The 17,841-nt window shown below is 43.5% G+C and overlaps 1 protein-coding gene across 1 annotated transcript in view; it reads left to right on the top strand.

Annotated features, from left to right (window-relative positions):
• The window catches only part of CPS1 (carbamoyl-phosphate synthase 1), a 98,054-nt gene that overhangs the window by 68,128 nt on the left and 12,085 nt on the right, over positions 1–17,841 (top strand). The window contains exons 26-32 of the mRNA XM_062002505.1: positions 1,130–1,324; positions 1,758–1,825; positions 4,024–4,099; positions 11,822–11,899; positions 12,901–13,008; positions 14,376–14,465; positions 16,012–16,182. Coding sequence (XP_061858489.1) covers positions 1,130–1,324; positions 1,758–1,825; positions 4,024–4,099; positions 11,822–11,899; positions 12,901–13,008; positions 14,376–14,465; positions 16,012–16,182 — 786 coding nt within the window. The remainder of the gene's footprint in view (positions 1–1,129; positions 1,325–1,757; positions 1,826–4,023; positions 4,100–11,821; positions 11,900–12,900; positions 13,009–14,375; positions 14,466–16,011; positions 16,183–17,841) is intronic.

The following is a 17,841-nucleotide window of genomic DNA, read 5'->3' as shown; positions in this document are numbered from 1 at the left end:
TCACTTAAAGTGCCATGGTTGCCCAGTGCTGAACATGAAGGTGCCGTGGTGACTGGAAGATGCTGTGCCACCTGTCCCGCCTCAGCTATGCCTGGAACTGAAGCTCTTGCAAAGCACCTGCCTAGAAAACAGCACATGTGACAGTTTGTCTGAAATGCTTGTTTCTATCAAATGTGCCACCAGAAATGAAAAGCTAGCCAGGAATGATGAGGATTAAACAAAATAAAGGACTAAGTGTAGCTGGAGCGATTCATCACCACAGGCTGTCTGATGGACTGGACTCTGTTGAACTCAGAATTCTGCTTTGCTTTGTACAGGCTGGCAAAGGGTTAACAGTGAGTGCTCCTTGAAGGCTGACATCTGGGCTAGGAAAGGATATTTGCTCAGCAAATAACACCATGTACACATACATTATGTTTCATGTTGTCTTTGCTGGGTGTTACTGCCTCACAACTTGGTAGCATTAAACAGTTTTTGAATGTTTGCTACTCTGGAATTCTCTGTCTGTAAGCATGGGAAAAGCTGTTTTCTTGGAAGAGTTGGACAGAGAAAGAAAGGGGACCTAAACTATTTTGTGTGTTCATGCTACGATGCCCAAAGGCTGCAGCTGAGGGTGGCAGTGGGCTCGGTTGAAGTGATGGTGTGTATATCCACATGTAGGAGAACATGTGAAGGAGACCTGACCCCAGTGGCATTTTGAGTTTCATTGTAAGGCATGAGGTTTCCATAGCATAACACCATTCCTCTGCAAAGCAAGGGAGTGTCTGTCAGCTCAGCACACATCCTGACCGGGAAAGCAGAGGAACCTAAACATGACAGGAAAACGAGGTAACAGTCAGTGGTTCCAGCAGAAGTCAAAAGGCACATGAACACTGCAGATTTCCTTGGTTTTGTGGGGAATCTGACCTCAAGTTACTGCTGTCTGTTGAGTGACATCAAGGAGGATATTGCTGTTTCAGAGAGGCTACATACTCTGAAACACACTTTGCAGCCTGAGTACCTCTGGATCAGCAAAATTATGATCTGCCTTTGCTCATAGCAACCTGAAAAGTCATGTAATCTAAATATTGGATTCCTCGTATGTTAAGCTACCTTGGATGTGACCATATTCTTTTCTCTCTGCTGACAGGCATGCAGTGGTTGCATTATTTCTGTAGGCGGGCAGATTCCCAATAACTTAGCAGTGCCACTGCACCAGAGTGGAGTGAAGATCCTTGGCACAAATCCTTTGCAGATTGACCAGGCAGAAGATCGCTCCATGTTTTCAGCTGTTCTGGATGAGCTGAATGTAGCCCAGGCTCCCTGGAAAGCAGTCAGCACATTGGTAAGTTGGGATGTTCATGTGGGATACGATGAAGCTGCTGGGTGTTGTGGCTCAGTGGGGACTGAGTGATACCTTTCAAGATTCTGAAGGTATTTGACATTTTTTTTACTACCAATGTTGAAGAACATTGAACATTTTTGATTCCAGCAAAGTGACACTATAGCATCACTGGGAGTGGGGTGGAAGCTTCAAGACAAGTGTCTTAAAATCAAATTTACACGACATGGGGTATATACCCAGCAAAAGTTCAGGCTGTCTGGCTGCTCTATTTTATCCTACTGGCCTTGAAAACTATTCTAGGAGGTCTCCTACATTCCCCACTCTGCCACCCCGCAGTCTTAATGAGTAGTGAAGTGCAGATGCAGTTAGATTTTGTTACTATGACTTTCAAAAGTTTTTATGCTCACAGCATGTTTTTCATCCCTTTCCTTAGCGAGATGCAGTTGAATTTGCAGACTCTGTGAGTTACCCATGTTTGCTGAGGCCTTCCTATGTTCTGAGGTAAGGCTTGACCCTTGCAGCTTGTCAAGTTGGGGATAAGAACTGCAGAAACCTCCTTGAGACAAAAGAGAGTAATTTCAGGGGGCATGTGGAAAACATCATGCTAGGTGCATGCAGCATAAAGCTGCTGATTTAACAGGTGGGATAACTGCCTAAACCGGTGAAGGAAGCCAACGGATCCCTTACGTCTACAAAGCAGAGATCAAAGTTAGAACATCATCATGTCTGTTTAGCTGCATTTTTATATCTCAAGGCCAAAAACATGAACTATCTGTGATATTTCTTAAAGTTTCTGAGACCACTACCTGTAAAATTAAGCCAGAAGATTGTTTGTCACTAGGAAAAACAGAAGGGAACATGCTGAGGCCATTTATTTGGATTGTCATCTGCTTTCAGAAAATGACAGTGCATCTTTTGAATTCAACTTCTTATTTGCTAAGAGCCTCTGCTTACAGGCATATTTTAAGTTCTACACTGTGGCAGCTGCTTCTCTTTAAATAGACATTGTACAGAGCCACATATTTCCACAGCTAGACTTTTGGAAGATGCACACAGCAATCTCACATGTTCTGAATAATCACTCTTTTCCGAGAGGAATTTCTTTGTGTCACTGGATGACCAGACACAGAGAGGCGGTTTGTTGGGCAAAATTTACAAATGAAGATAAATTTGAGAAAAGATCCTTTTCATACAAAAAAGAGACACTTATCAAAATGATGAGGCATAGTGTTCCTTTTCAGGGGAGAAAAAAATAAAGTTTTTATTTAAAAGAAGAAAAGGAGAAGGATTTCTTGTATATTCAACCATCAAGGAAATATCCTTTAGAAGAGACTGCTGAATATGACTTTTCTATGCAGTTTCTGAAGCTTGCAGTGGAGTTGCAAAGCAAAATTAAAACCCAGCACTCGGATCAGGAGGATAAATTAGAAACTGCTCCTGATGTCATTCTCCAGAGTTTTAGGGATCATTTCCAGCCTGTTGTTTCCAGCCCTATTAAATTCAGCATAGAGCATGTAGATATTTGCTAAAGGGTATTTGGGCAGGTTAGGGAGCCTTTAGGGAGAAAGATGAAACTGCAGAATGTCAAACTTGAGGAAATAGAAAGCGAAAAGCCCTAACACAGCACAGAGTCCAGCCTCTATTTGCAGAGCAGTAGCAGGTTTGCAGCTAGACTTTTCCATCCTTTGAACAGATATGACATTATTAATATTTTGCCAGTTGCCTTGGAAAACTAAACACGTTACCACATACTGTGGTGCCAACTCACATTCTCAGTGGTCCTACTGACATAGGTCCATGGATTTAATTCAACTCTATGGATTTACATCAGCTGAAGAGGTAGTCTGGTAAATATAATCACTGAGATACTTGTTTCTATTTATCTTAGACTAAAGTGACTGATTTCATGGAATAGATCCTTCCCCCACTTCTCCCCACAGCCTCTATGTGCTTACCCACCAAAGCAGAGGGGAAGCTGAGCATCAGTGATAGAAATGACAAATGTAGCATCCTTTTTTAAAGATTCTAGACTTTAAAAGGGACCTGAGAGTCACAGACTCTCAACATGTTTTCCCTCAGGTCCCCCTTTCAGATATGACTGGCAGCCATGTTTCAAAGTAGCTTTCAGATACAGTGGCCATATCTGCTGTGCCTCTCCCTTAAGGACTAAGATGTTAGGGGATTGGCACAGTGAACTGGCCAGTTAACAACCCATTTTCATCTGCATTTACACTATTGCAATCATCACCAATGGCCTGTGCATTCCTCGTTTCATCTGCTACTCAAGAGTAACTGAGCTAAAGTGAGCCCAGTTTTGTCCTGAGTGAAGGACTAATCTGCTGGTATGGTAAAAGTCTGGATCCTTAGTGACAACCCATCTTCTCCAGCTTAAGGGGAGCTTTAGAGCTTGGGTCAGAAAGGGGATTTGGCAGCAGTGCTAAGGCTACGCAACCACAGTTCTTTGTTATGGTTCTGGAGGTCACTTGTCTTTTACAGAAAGTCTAATGGAGGCTCATTAGGTACCAACTCTGCATTTCTTTCAGTAAAGATTGGAGCAAGTGGCTTGAGTCAGGAGGTTGCTTGACTAGTATGTCATACTAATGTAGTTGGCAGCTCTGTGCTGTCGTGTCTAACATTGATATCGCCCCTGAAGTCCTTAGAAAAGCTGACTTGTTTTCTTTCCTTTGCCATTGTCACAGTGGGTCTGCAATGAATGTAGTATTCACTGAAGAGGAAATGAAGAAGTTCTTAGCAGAAGCCACCAGAGTTTCTCAGGTACCAGTCTTTGTGCTGATACTGCTGATTCTTCTTGTGTTTGCTATATTTGTTTCACCTCTACAGTGTTTTCCATCTGTTTGTTTCTTTACTGTGTCCTCATTTTTTCCCTTCTTTGTTAGGGGATGAGCCAATGAAGTCAGTTTGACTCCTCAGTTAATTTCCTAACAGGCAGATGGTGTAGGCCTCTGCAAGGATCCTTAATGGTACCACTGCCTGCACAGAATGGGGTCAGCAGTTAACTGTTGTACCCAGGCACCCACTTCTGAGCAGTTCCATAAGTAGATGCACGCTAGTAGGCTGGGACCCTCCTACCCTATCTGAGCTTACTAGTTGATCTATGCCAGTTCTATGACAGTCTGCATAGATCCAAGAGCATCTTTCACTCCATTTCTGAACTGTTTTCCCTGACTTCTTTGAACAACTTAAAGTTCCATCCTGGTATGTTCTCTCTCACCAATGACCTCTTTATTTAACTCTTGTAAATGGAGGAACATTAGCAAGATTTTGCTATGACATTTAACACTCCAAATCATGTACTGGATTCTATTTTCCTGAGACAAAAGCAGAACTGCTGCCTACTGTTAATCCATTCGGTTTGTTGATACGCAGAATATGTAATGCAGAAGAGGAAAGTTCTGGTTCCTATTTCAAGTATTTTTCAAAAGCTAGGTGTCTTTTTTTCTAGCAAAGGGAAGAATTTTATAGAATCATAGAATGGTAGGGTTGGAAGGGACCTTTAGAGATCATCTAGTGCAATCCCTGTGCAGAAGCAGATCTATCTAGATCAGGTCGCATAGGAACATGTCCAGGCAGGTCTTGAAGACCTCCAAGGAAGGAGACTCCACAACCCCTCTGGGCAGCCTGTGCCACTGCTCTGTCACTTTCACAGTAAAAGAGTTTTTTCCTTATGTTTAAGTGGAACTTTTTGTGTTCCAGCTTCATCCCATTACCCCTTGTCTTGTTGCTAGATACTATAGAAAAAAGGGATGCCCCAACCTCCCCCCTCCACCCCAGTCTCCCCTTCTCTAGATTAAACAGCCCCAATTTCCTCAGCCTTTCCTCATAAGGAAGATGCGTCAGTCCCCTGATCATCTTGGTGGCCCTGCACTGGACTCTCTTCCCAATTTCCCTGTCCCTCTTGAGCTGAGGAGCCCAGAACTGGACACAGCACTCCAGATGAGGCCTCACCAGGGCAGAGGAGAGGGGGAGCAGAACCTCCCTTGACCTGCTGGCCACACTCTTCTTGATGCATCCCAGGATGCCATCGGCCTTCTTGGCCATGAGGGCACATTGCTGGCTCACAGTTTGTTATCAGCACTCCCAGGTCTCTCTCTGCAGAGCTGCCCTCCAGCAGGTCAATCCCCAGCCTGTACTGGTGCATGGGGCTGTTCCTCCCCAGGTGCAGGACTCTGCACTTGTCCTTGTTGAACCTCATGAGGTTCCTCTCTGCCCAACTCTCAAGCCGGTCGAGATCCCACTGAACGGCAGCACAGCCTTCTTGGGAATCAGCCAGGTCTCCCAGTTTGGTGTCATCAGCCAACTTGCTGAGGGTACACTCTGTCCCGTCATCCAGGTCGTTGATGAGGATGTTGAACAAGACTGGCCCCAGAACCGATCCCTGTGGAACTCCACTGGCCACAGGCCTACAACTCGATTCTGTGCCATTGATCACCACCCTCTGGGTTCTGCCATTCTGCCAGTTCTCAATCCACCTTTACTGTCTACTCATCCAGGGAGACAGTGTCAAAAGCCTTTCTGAAGTCAAGGTAGATCACATCCCCTGCTCTCCCCTCATCTGGCACTCATAGAAGGCTATCAGATTGGTCAAATAGATGTCCCCTTGGTGAATCCATATTGACTCTCCCTTATAACCATCTTTTCCTTCATATTTTCAGTGATGACATTCAGGATGAGTTGTTCCATCACTTTTGCAAGGATGATGATGAGGCTGACTGGCCTGTAGTTTCCCAGGTTATCCTTCTTGCCTATTTGGAAGACTGGAGTAACATTTCTCCAGTCCTCAGGCACCTTGCCTGTCCTCCATGATTGTTCAGAAATGATGGAGAGAGGCTTAGCAATCACATCAGCCAGCTCCCTCAGCACTCTAGGATGCATCCCATCAGGACCCGTTGACTTATGAGCCTTAAGCTTGGCCAACAAGTCTTTAACCTCTTCATCCATCAAGGGCAAGTCCTCTGTTGACCAGACCATCCTGCTATCCTTGCTGGACTGGGCTTCCCGAGGGCCAGCTTTGGTTGTAAAGACTGAAGCAAAGAAGATATTCAGTAGTTCAGCCTTCTCTGCATCCTCGGTGACCAGGGCACCCTCTGTGTTTAGCAGCGGCCCCACATCCCCCTAATCTTCCTTTTACTGCTGATGTACCTGAAAACGCCTTATTACTGTCCTTAACTTTGCTGGCCAAATTTAATTCTAGAAGGGCTCCTAGTTGCACTTCTGCATGCTCTGGCAATGTTCCTACAGTCTTATCAAGAAGCCAGCCCCTATTTCCACCTCTCATAGATGGCTGCTTTCTGCCTGAGTTGTCCCAGCAGATCCTTGCTCATTCATGGAGGCCTCTTACCTCCTTTTCCCACCTTTCTACATGTGGGGACACCCTGATCCTGGGCTTGGAGAAAGTGGTGCTTGAAGATCAACTAGCTCTCTTGGGCACTTCTACCTTCTAGGATCTTATCCCATGAGATCTGTTCAAGCAGGTCTTTGAAGAGGCCAAAGTCAGCTCACCAGAAATCCAGGGTCACGGTCCTGCTTTGTGTTCTGCCTCTTCCACACAGGATCTTGAATTCTACCATCTCATGGTCAGTGCAGCTGCGGTTCCCTCCAACCTTCACATCCCCAACCAGACCCTCCTTATTTGTCAGGTCCAGCAGCACACCCCTCCTCATTGGTTCCTCAGCCATCTGTGACAGGATGTTGTCGTCAACAATCTGCAGGAACCTCCTGTGCTGCGTGTGCTTGGCTGAGTGGCTTTGCCAACAAATATCAGGGAGTTTGAAGTCCCCCATGAGGACCATGGATTGTGATCATGAGGCAGCTCTCAGCTGTTCATAGAAGGCCTCATCCACTTCCTCCTCCTGATCAGGTGGCCTGTAGCAAACTCCTACAACAATATCACCTGCCTTGCCCTGGCCATTAATTTTTACCCATAAGCACTTAACCCGCTCCTCATCCCCACCCAGGCACAGTTCAGTACACATTAATTGCTCCCTCATATAGAGAGCCACTCCACCTCCACGCCTTGTCAGTCTGTCTTTCCTGAACAACACACAGCCCTCCATGTCTGTGCTCCAGCCATGGCAGCTGTCCCACCACGTCTCTGTGACCGCAATGAGGTCATAGCCCCTCATCTGCACCCACATCTCCAGTTCCTCCTGCTTATTCCCCAGGCTGCGTGCATTGGTGTAGAGGCAGCGCAAGGGCTTACTCATACAGGTTTCCCTGGACAGATGCAGGAGGATCCTCCCCAGTTCCTCTCTCCCTCAGGGTGGTCAGCCTACTACATCTGAACATGATGTGTGGATTAGGGGCACTTATCATTGCGTTCCCTGTCCTGCCCTGTTTCCCTGCTAAAGAGGACAGGTTGTTCTATGTTACTTCTACCCCCATCCCCTAAGTCCTTTAGTTTAAAGCCCTCTTGATCAAGTTGGCTAACCTATTCCCAAATATTCCAATGCCCTTGTGGAGATGAATCCCGTCCTGTCCTATCAAGTTATAGCCCCCAAAGAAGGATCCGTTGTCATAAAATCCGAAACCTTCTGGAGTTTAGTTGACTGATTTTTTTCATTGCTGATTTCCCCTTTACCTCTGGTGAACAGGATGAAAGAGGAAATAACCTGTGCCGCTGTACCTTTCACTTGCTCCCCCAAAGTTTTAAAATCCTTTTTGATTCTGGAGATATTGTGTCTCATTACATCATTCATCCCCACATGGAACAGGAGTAGTGGGTAGTAGCCCGCATCCTTGATGAGCCATGGCGCACTCAGCCACATTGCTGACCTTGGCTCCCAGCAGGCAGCACCTCTCACGACTCCTTATCTGATGCACTCAGTGCCTCTTAGCAATGAGTCACCCACCACAAGCACCTGATGCTTCTTCTATGGTGCTCATTACCTGTTGCAGGTGGAGCAGCTGATGGTGAATTGTTTGCTGGGATTTCCGCTTCTGGAGCTTTTTTCATTGGAGTCTCCAATGCCTGATGCTTATTTGTAGTGGGCACTCTGGAAGGAGGGTTTTGAAGATGAGCCCTGATTTTTTTTGTTACCAGGGTCCAAGGCACACTGGATTCAGTGGAGGCTTGTACCTGATTGTGGAAGCCTCTGTCTATCTCCACCTCTGCACCTCTAATACTATAGAGTTTACTAATGGTTTCCTGCAGCTCTTTCACCTGACCACAGTTCTTGAACTTGAGGGCACCTATGACATATACTTACCTCAGAAGCATAGGTACCTAAGCGTCCTAAACACTCCCTGCACTCCACCTGGACTGAAGCGTCTCTACTAACCAGCTCTGTCTGGGTGGATGCATCGACTTTGATCAGGGTGTTGTCCACCTGAGCCTTGGCTTTAGCCCTCAGGTGAGTGCCCACCATCTTGTTAGTTTGAGACAGGAACACTTCTCTGATTTCCGTCTCTCTGTGTTAGCTGTGGGATCGTTCCCTGCTCGTCCTGCCTGTGCCAACTGCTGCTCAAACTGCTGCGCCACACCAGGCTGCCACAACAGGCCCTGTTTTTCCATCCTGGTCGCCTTGCTCCTTGTCGCTCACACTCCCTGGGGGATGATTAAATCCCCGACGGTTGCCTCCCGGCAAGACCATCCCCTTCACTAGAGCTGCCTGGTCCTGGTGGCTCTCCTCGATTTTCCTCCACTCCCTATGCTCCAGGAACCCCTGGATTACCTCAATTGGCTGCTCAGACACAAAAAAACCCCAAGCCTTGCCGCTATCATGCGTTGTGCTGATTAAAAAAATTTGATCTACTATGTTGAAATTTAGAAAAGAAAAATCTGAGCAATTTCATAAGACATGAATGCTTCAAACCAATATTGAACTACTTGAAGCCTGTCTTTCTTTTATACCTTTATCAGCTTTATTGAGCAAGAGATGTTTGGAGAGATAAGAATATGGGAGGAAGAGAAAGTTAAATGATAGATGTTGGATTAAGAACATACAGAATTCAAAGTCTGACCTTTCAGCAGTCTCTTGCGTTTGGCCTTGCTTTTTGGTCTTTTCCTCTGAGGATTTTTGCCCCTTTTTTGGTTTTGAATGGCCACTGTTCATAACAGTACTTTAGCACCATAAACACTACCGTCACAGGAATCCTGGAGTTATTTTTAATAAGTCAAAGAAGAATGCTCTAGAAACACAACTGGCTATAGAAACCAAATGTATTACTGCTTATTTAGGGGATTTCTCGGGTGGTTAAAGCTTGAACAAGACCAAATCCTGTGTTTTTTAAGTGTACGAGGTAAATGATAGACATTTAAAAGATGGAATGAAAGAGAGATATGTTGCAAAGTAATCACATCCTGAAAGGATAGCTTGGTGTGGAGGCAAGCACACCACTTATTGTCACCTTCGAAGGGACTTTTGAGAATGGGAGAGTACCACTGTTACTTCCATCAGAAGGAATTGTAGAACTAATTCTCAAAAGACTACAGGGTCAGCTTCTGGTAGAAACCAGATTCTCAGCAGTGCTCAGGCTCCTAAAGCACATAGCTTCTCCCTGTACTTCATCCTAAGTACTCTGCTTTGTGTTTCCCCTCACACTCACAGAAGCAGACCAGGCAGCAGCCTCAGGCCACACCATGGGTGGTACAGATCACTTTCTGATGCTGCTGGATGGCTTGATGATGGCAATGGGTACCTTATAGGAGGCTGAGGCCCAGGAAAGTGACCCTTGTTTAGCTTGATTAGTCACAGTTTGATTGACTTGAATTGGGAAATGTTATTCTTCACTGCTGAGAAGTCTCGTTCCTGGTACAGGAGGCCCTGTTGAGAGCTGAAGATGTAGATCCTTGGCAGTACGTGGTGTATTCCTTGGGGGAGGAGTGGATGTTCCCAGGGGATTCTTATGATGCCCAGTTGTGCTACACAAACAAGGCACTGACGCTGCAGACATAGGCAGTTGCATACTGTGAGCTTTTGGGTACTTTGGCCATGATCCTGAAGAGACTTAAACTAGAGTTACATGCTAAATTTTTGCTAGTATAGTCAGACTGCTAAGGGAAAACTTCTTTCTTCACCCAGTATTTTATACTGACAAAAGCTACAGTGGAAGCTAAGTTAGCAAAAAGCAAACCAGAACAAAACTACTGTATTATACTTCTAAATTAGGGAGGATTTTTTTTGAGTCTCATCAAGGCTTTGTGGCCTGTGAATGGTTCCACAGAAGCTAGCAATACTAGTTGTTAGCATACAACCAAACATGGACATCCTTGTGAGACACAGGTTTCATTTTTCTGTTTACAAAGCCTTACCTAGTTCTGTTCCATTCGACACAGCATCTCCAGATAAAGTGCCTGACCAGTGTTGATCTATTGTTTTAGCTACTTTCCTGTTATGGTATTGTGCCATTATGGTATTTATGTTGTCAATAATGTTGAAAACTTCTTGTGCAAGTTGAGATAGATTGGAGTAAACAAGGTTGTATGCACACATAAAAATCTTTTGGTGAAAAACGGCAGCAAGAGTGAAAGTTACAGGACACAAGGTGCTGAATTTATGAAACAGCGTAGGCTGCAGCATTGTCCTTGCCTGTGAATTTACCCTTGCACTGATAAACGTAAGAAGTTGTGTATTGGAACTTTTGGAGTTGCTTTATATTTTTTCAAAAGGAGCCTTTTGAGCATTCACAGACTGTCATTTATTCCATTTTATTCTCTAATAAATAACAGGTAGTTAATAGTGGATGAGACAGGTAAAATGTTGAGACATAAAGCTGGCCAGGAAGAATGTGGATTAGATTTTTAACCATCTTTTGAAGCAGGTGGCTGGAAGGAGAAAGCATTAGAGGAGCATGGGAAGTGTGTGCTACTAGTGTCCCAGAGGCAGGCAGGAAGAAGAGGAAGGAAAACAATGTGTACCAGGGAATGTATTGAGAGTCAAGGACAGGTTGCTCCTGGACAGCTGTAATTACTTACAACTTCTCTATGGGAGGCCTAGGAAACCAGACAGAGAAAAGAGAAAGGAATGGATCAATTGCCTAGAATATACGACTCTTTAAAATAGCCAACAGCCACTATACAAAGTCATTAAGTATGCCAAGAATCTAGTGGTTTGTGAAGCCTTATGTCCAGCGAGGTGGCTGGGAGACTCAGAGTGAGGAAGAACTGAAGATCTTGAAGGTAAGGACTGCCTTTGGGAGAGAGGATCAGAGGTCACTGGGTCCATGAACATGTCCCACTATCTTCTTTTTGCCATGATCGCACTTAAGGGATCTTTATGGTTTTGCCCCAAATTTCCATGTCATGGTGCATTATGGAAGACTCAAGCTAATGTATCAGTGGCTTTAGGGAAATCATGCCAAGTTGCCCCCTATTATTTCTTTGCAAAGTCCACTCACCTGTGGAAATAAGGATATTAATAGATTGGTCTTGTGGGATTCTGCTTCCAAAGGTTTTCCAGTGATGAATGATAGAGTGCTTGGATAGTCCCCAAATACTCTGAAATAAAACGTTCTTCTTTTATCTTGTCTGGATGACAGGATCACCCTGTGGTACTCACAAAATTTATTGAAGATGCCCGTGAGGTGGAAATGGATGCTGTAGCCAAGGCAGGAAGAGTAAGAACTTTTCTTTCATATTAAACTGTTTTTCAGGATTGGAGATTTGCAAAAATGTGTGGTTTGAATGATTTACTATACAGTCATAGATTCGTGCTGAGAAAAGCAGAGAAATGTAGGAAAACAAATTCATCTTAGATTCAAGAACATAATGCTTGAAAATCTCAACCCACCTTATTGTATACATCTAAAAAAGTTATTTTCAAGTGTTGCCTAACCATGTGAATGAATCCTTTAGTCTGTAATTTTCACTGGATTTGCAAATCACTGGCTTCAGAAATGACTTTCAGAATGATATCAGCATGTGTTACGATATTCCCACAGTTGGTCTATTATTACAACTTCACCTTGTATTTTGTTACTAATCAAAGATGATTCTCACAAAAAACCCACCGAAACTCAAACTTCTCATTTTACAGAAATGTTCTATTTTCAGTCTTCATGTTCAGCCAGCTGACAGGATCGCTTTTTCAGTATTGAGATAGTGCACCTTGATATAATTCATTCCATTTAAATCCTTAGGCCGGTATTTCTTGTGCTTGCATTTCTCCACGATAAAAACACCACAGAAGAGTGAGGAAAAAAACCCATAGTATACAAATGCTGTTAGTCCATGCTTGTTTGTTTTGGGGGATGACAAGTTTTTTTGTGTTCCTGGCAAGCAGAGCTTAGAAGATAAATGCTCATTAGGCTTTAAACCAGCTCTCTAAATTAATGTGTTGGAGAGAGGGAAGAAGCCTTGGGATTCCCGGACAGTGGTAGAGTTTATAATGTTTGCCGTTATAACTTAGCTGTGATATGAAAGACACTAACAGGATCCCCTTATTCATACATCTTGTGTCTACTTCAGGCCTCTTCTCCCCAAAATCTTGGGAAATTTCCCTTTTCCCCCCTGTCTATATCCTCTTTTGTCCACATCTTAGTGCAGGAGACCATGCTGGGCTGGAGATGGGAGAACAGTTCAGGAAAGTGTGTGAGGTGACTAACTGCTTTCTGTGCAGGTTATTTCACATGCTATTTCAGAGCATGTGGAGGATGCTGGTGTTCACTCTGGAGATGCCACCCTCATATTACCCACGCAGACTATTAGCCAGGGAGCCTTGGAGAAGGTAGGTGTTGCACTAGTACTGAAATGAGGGAAAAAAGTAATGATTTTTTGAAGGCCAATGTCATATGTACAAGTGTAGGAAGTCTGTGTACCCCCATGCTGTAGATCATCTGAACTGTATCCCATTAATTTAAGCAGTAGATGTACACACTTTGGGCCACATTTGATTTTTTTCTTTGTTTTATTGGTTTAGAAACAGCTTCCATAGCAGTAGAGGATTGTCTAATTCATATATATGCCACAGTTCACTTCATTTTCTCACATAGTCCTTACAGGATTAGATCAGGTATATGGCATTCTAGCTGCCTACTTTTCCAGAAAGGATATCAGGATGAGCGAACCTCCCCTAATCTTGACTTCTTCCGTTTCAAAAATAAACCTAGCAATACAGAGTTTGTTGTCAAAATTCATTTTCTAAATAAAATGTGCCATCCCCTGTACTGTCATTGCTTAGAAGCTAGCAAGAGCTGTAACACAATGGCCTGTGCTCCAGCTCTGTTTACAAGAATGTCCAAGGCCTCGTTTCTGAAAACAATAATCTCCTTCCAAGGCTTGTACTGTAAGAGCAGATGATTTCTTAACAAATGTAGAAAATAAGGCCATTGTGTGTTCTCCCAGTTCACCTAGATCAGGTCGCATAGGAACATGTCCAGGTGGCTCTTGAAGACCTCCAAGGAAGGAGACTCCACAACCCCCCTGGGCAGCCTGTGCCAGGGCTCCCTCACCCTCATAGTGAAATAGTTTTTTCTTATGTTTAAATGGAACTTTTTGTGTTCCAGCTTCATCCCATTACCCCTTGTCCTATTGCGAGATACCACAGAAAAAAGGGATGTCCCAACCTCCTGACACCCACCATGTAGATATTTGTAAATGTTAATAAGATCTCCGCTCAGTATTCCAGAGTGTATCTGCTAAGACATGTCTCACTGAGCTCTGATGGGACAGACATCTTGATAAAGACTTTGTGGACACTTTTAAAACCAAGTAGTTAATCTCAAATACTAAATTGTCATGATTCTTTATTTCATCAAGAAAAGTTAGAAGGCTCCTATGTGCAGTATAGGAGGTGCTACAGTGCTTTGCCCTGCCTTCTCACACACACACACCCATGAGGCTGGTTTGTATTTCTATCCTCAAATGGCACTTCAGACTCTACGTTGGCAGGTGAATTAAACATGTTTACTACGGAAAAATAATGGTATTGCCAAAATGAAGGTATAGAGAAAAAATATGTAAGGGTAGAGAGATACAACACTTAAGGGAATTCATATGCAAAGTAATTTATTGCTATAGATGTTGTCTGTTTTGTGGAGTTGATTTATTTTTCATATATATGCACATTTTTACTATACTTGTTTATTTTTATAGGTAAAAGCTGCTACCAGAAAGATTGCAAGTGCCTTTACCATCTCTGGTCCATTCAACATTCAGTTCTTGGTGCGAGGCAACGATGTGCTGGTAAGAGCACTTGTGACTGTTAGAGGAAGTCATACTCTGCTTTGGATAGTGCCGTGGAAACTCTGTGGTTTTCTAAACTGCCTTGCTTGACCATATGTGGCTCACCTATGCCATCCCTTAGTCATGAAGTTCTCCTACTCTGTGTGGGAGAGTATCCTCTCCTGCCTTTACACTGAGGGTGAAGTGAGTCTGGATGCATTGTCTCTTGGCACTAACTTTAATCCTAGATAGAATAATAGAATTATTTCGGTTGTAAAAGATCTTTAAGATCATCAAGTCCAACTGCTAAGCTAAAACTTCCAAGCCCACCACTAAACCATGTCCCTTTGTGTCACTGTGCTGCTGTCCTTCCCAAAATTACCAGTTTTGAATATGATGAACAGCACTGAGACCTGTGCCTCGTCCTGTGAACTGAATATCATTGCTTTTAGATCTCCTCTCTCATATTTAGCAATTTTGATCATTAAAGTAAACCTTTCAGGGCTTTGGAAAGAAAGCAAGACAATTTAAGTGTTTAAGCCTTTAATATAAGCTGTTAAGATGACTATCTAAATAGCATGGTCCTAGTAACTCTCAGTAACAGAAGTACAGCATCTGTCTGACCCTTTATGGGTAGCAGTTGGCTTTCTGTTGCTAATGGAAGAAGGTCAGAGGAATGTGCGCAGAGTATGACCGAGGAAGCAGTGAACAGAAAGAAAACCTGATGTGGTATAGAAGAGATGCATTACTGATGAAAGGTGTGTTTGGGCTATTAGTTGAGAAAAATGTAGCATTCCTCACCTTTCTACTTTTTCACACATAGCTATTCAGAAATTCCAGAGAGTGACAGAATGGATATTTTCCTTCCTCGCTTTACCTTAGCTGTGTTTGCCTTTTCTCTGGATAACGTCCCCTTCTCTGTTCTGTCCTAACCTACCTATTCTTGCCAGCCTTCACTCGCACTTCATTCACACTTACAGCAATTCCTCTTTTACTAATGAACACCATGGTGTGCATCTCAGCAGAATGCAGAATCTCTGTTTCTTGCTTGAATCACTGAATGAGTTCCATGTGTGCATGAGGAAAGTCAGGAAGGGTAGCCCAGTCATCCATGAAGTGTTAGTACCATGTGACCCTGCTTCTGCAGGGGAGTTGGACTAGATGATCTCTAAAGGTCCCTTCCAACCCCTACCATTCTGTGATTCTATGGTTCTATGATCTGAAGGTTGTACCTAATGCCGGTGCAAAAGCTTTTGTGCCTTTTGCACATTAACTTAGGGTACAGTACAATATGTTTCCAAAAGAGAACTCTGGATTACTCTCAGTCCTAGTTTTCAGTCAACAGAGGTGAAATTTAGTTGCAGAACATCGTGCTCCATGTACCTCAAGCTGGCACTACCTGTCCCTCATCGATTCTTATAACATTGAACACAATTTCTGTGTCTCTTATTAGACAACCTGAAGACCATCTCTGCCAAGAAAAGACTGATTTTCAGAACTATGAATCAATCTATTTCTTCATTGCATAGTGTCTAATCCTGATGTTTCTCCTTTTAAATCACCTCAGGTGATAGAGTGCAACTTGCGGGCTTCACGCTCCTTCCCTTTTGTGTCGAAGACTCTGGGTGTGGATTTCATTGATGTGGCAACAAAAGTGATGATTGGAAAAGAGGTTAATGAGTCATCCCTTCCCACACTGGAATATCCCATTATTCCATCCAGTTATGTTGGGATTAAGGTATGGTTTCCAAAAGAACACCAAAATACCCTAGAACAGAGGCAGCATCTAGCACATTAGTTGGAAATTAATACTTTAATGCTCAGAGAGAACTATTTACCTCCTTCAGGCATCCACCCACTCCGGCGTGGACTCCTCCACAGTCAGCAAGTGGGTCTCTCCTTCCCAGTGGTCCTCCATGGACTGCAGGGGGACAACCTGCTTCACCATGGTCCTCACCACATATCACAGGGGAGCCTTTTCAGGGCCTAAGCACCTGCCTCCCCCTACTTCTCCAGTGACCTTGATGTCTGTGGAGATGTTTTTACATTCTCCCTCCCTGTTGCTGCTGCAGTTTTGCAACTGTGCAACAACTTCTTCTCCTTCTCAAATATGTTATTCACAGAGGCGTTACCTCCATCACTAATTGGCCAGGCCTGGGCCAGGTGCAGGGTCCAGCTTAAAATTGACTGGCCCTAACCTTGTCAGCTACAAGGGAAACTTCTGGCAACTCTTTTTGTTTAAAGAAGCCACCCCTGTAGTCCCCCTGCTACCAAAAAACCTGTCCCAGGCAAAACCACTACACCAGCTCAAATTCTTGGTAAACCAGTCAGTCTATAGAAGTACCTTTACATTTTGTTTTGATGTCACAGGTAGACCTTATCTGAAATTCTGAGACTTCTTTATTTTTATGAGTATTTTTATAAATTTCTATTATTTAGACCTGAGACTTGTTAACTAAACAGTCAAGAGTTTTGTCTCTCCTAGGAACACTAGCCACAGAGCAGAAATCCCATACATTCTTGAAAACTTCATTACAAAGCCTTTTATACTGCTTGTGTTCTATGTGGGTTTGTCAAATATAAAAACCTGCTAATACCTTTGGAAATGCTGAACTTTGAAAAAAATTCCAATTAAACCTGGTTCTCGTTATTCACACGTCATATCTTCTGCCCTGTTTTGTTTTTACTATGAAGAGTATTTCCATGGAAATGAGATTTTGTTTCTCCAGCAGTTCTTAAATGCTCTGAAAAGAGAATAAGAAACTCTTTTCTTCTTTCTCAACATAGCTACTCCTTTGTGGATTTGGAGTCCCACCAGTTTAGCTTTAGTGACTGAAATACTATCTTACCATGCTTGCAGAGTGATGCAGGTATCATGGACCGACCAAGATTAAATCCTGAATAGAGCATAACTGACTAAGTTTTAAATAGGATTCATTTGCAATACTAATTGCTTCTGCTGATGCATTTTCATGTTTATGGCAGACAAAAGTTAGGGAGCTGGTGGAAGGCTTGCTTTGCTGCTTGTTACCTTTCAAGACAATACATTCATTAAATATAATCCACTTTGCCATACCTCAGCTTGAGGCTGAGATACTGAGAGCTGGTCACTGTAAAATGTTTCTCTTTACCTATAGAAGCTGAACTCTTCTGAAAGTCACAGACATATGGCATGTTTTGACAAACCTTTTGCAATAAATTTGTGCTGTAATATTTTAGTTGGTCATTGTTAGGTGTCATGAAATAGCAGCTGTCCCGTCTTCAGTTTTACCCTCAGAGACTTCCAAGGACAGAATTATGTCTTTGGATTTAAAAATAGACTCCTTTTTAAGCAGTAAGGATACTGTAATTATGCAAATAGCATTAGCAGTTTAGGATGTAGAGAGGCCCAGCAGCA

The sequence above is a fragment of the Colius striatus genome, chromosome 9 (genome assembly GCF_028858725.1).
Source record: "Colius striatus isolate bColStr4 chromosome 9, bColStr4.1.hap1, whole genome shotgun sequence".
NCBI lineage: Eukaryota > Metazoa > Chordata > Aves > Coliiformes > Coliidae > Colius > Colius striatus.
This window is presented reverse-complemented; position numbering and strand designations above follow the sequence as displayed.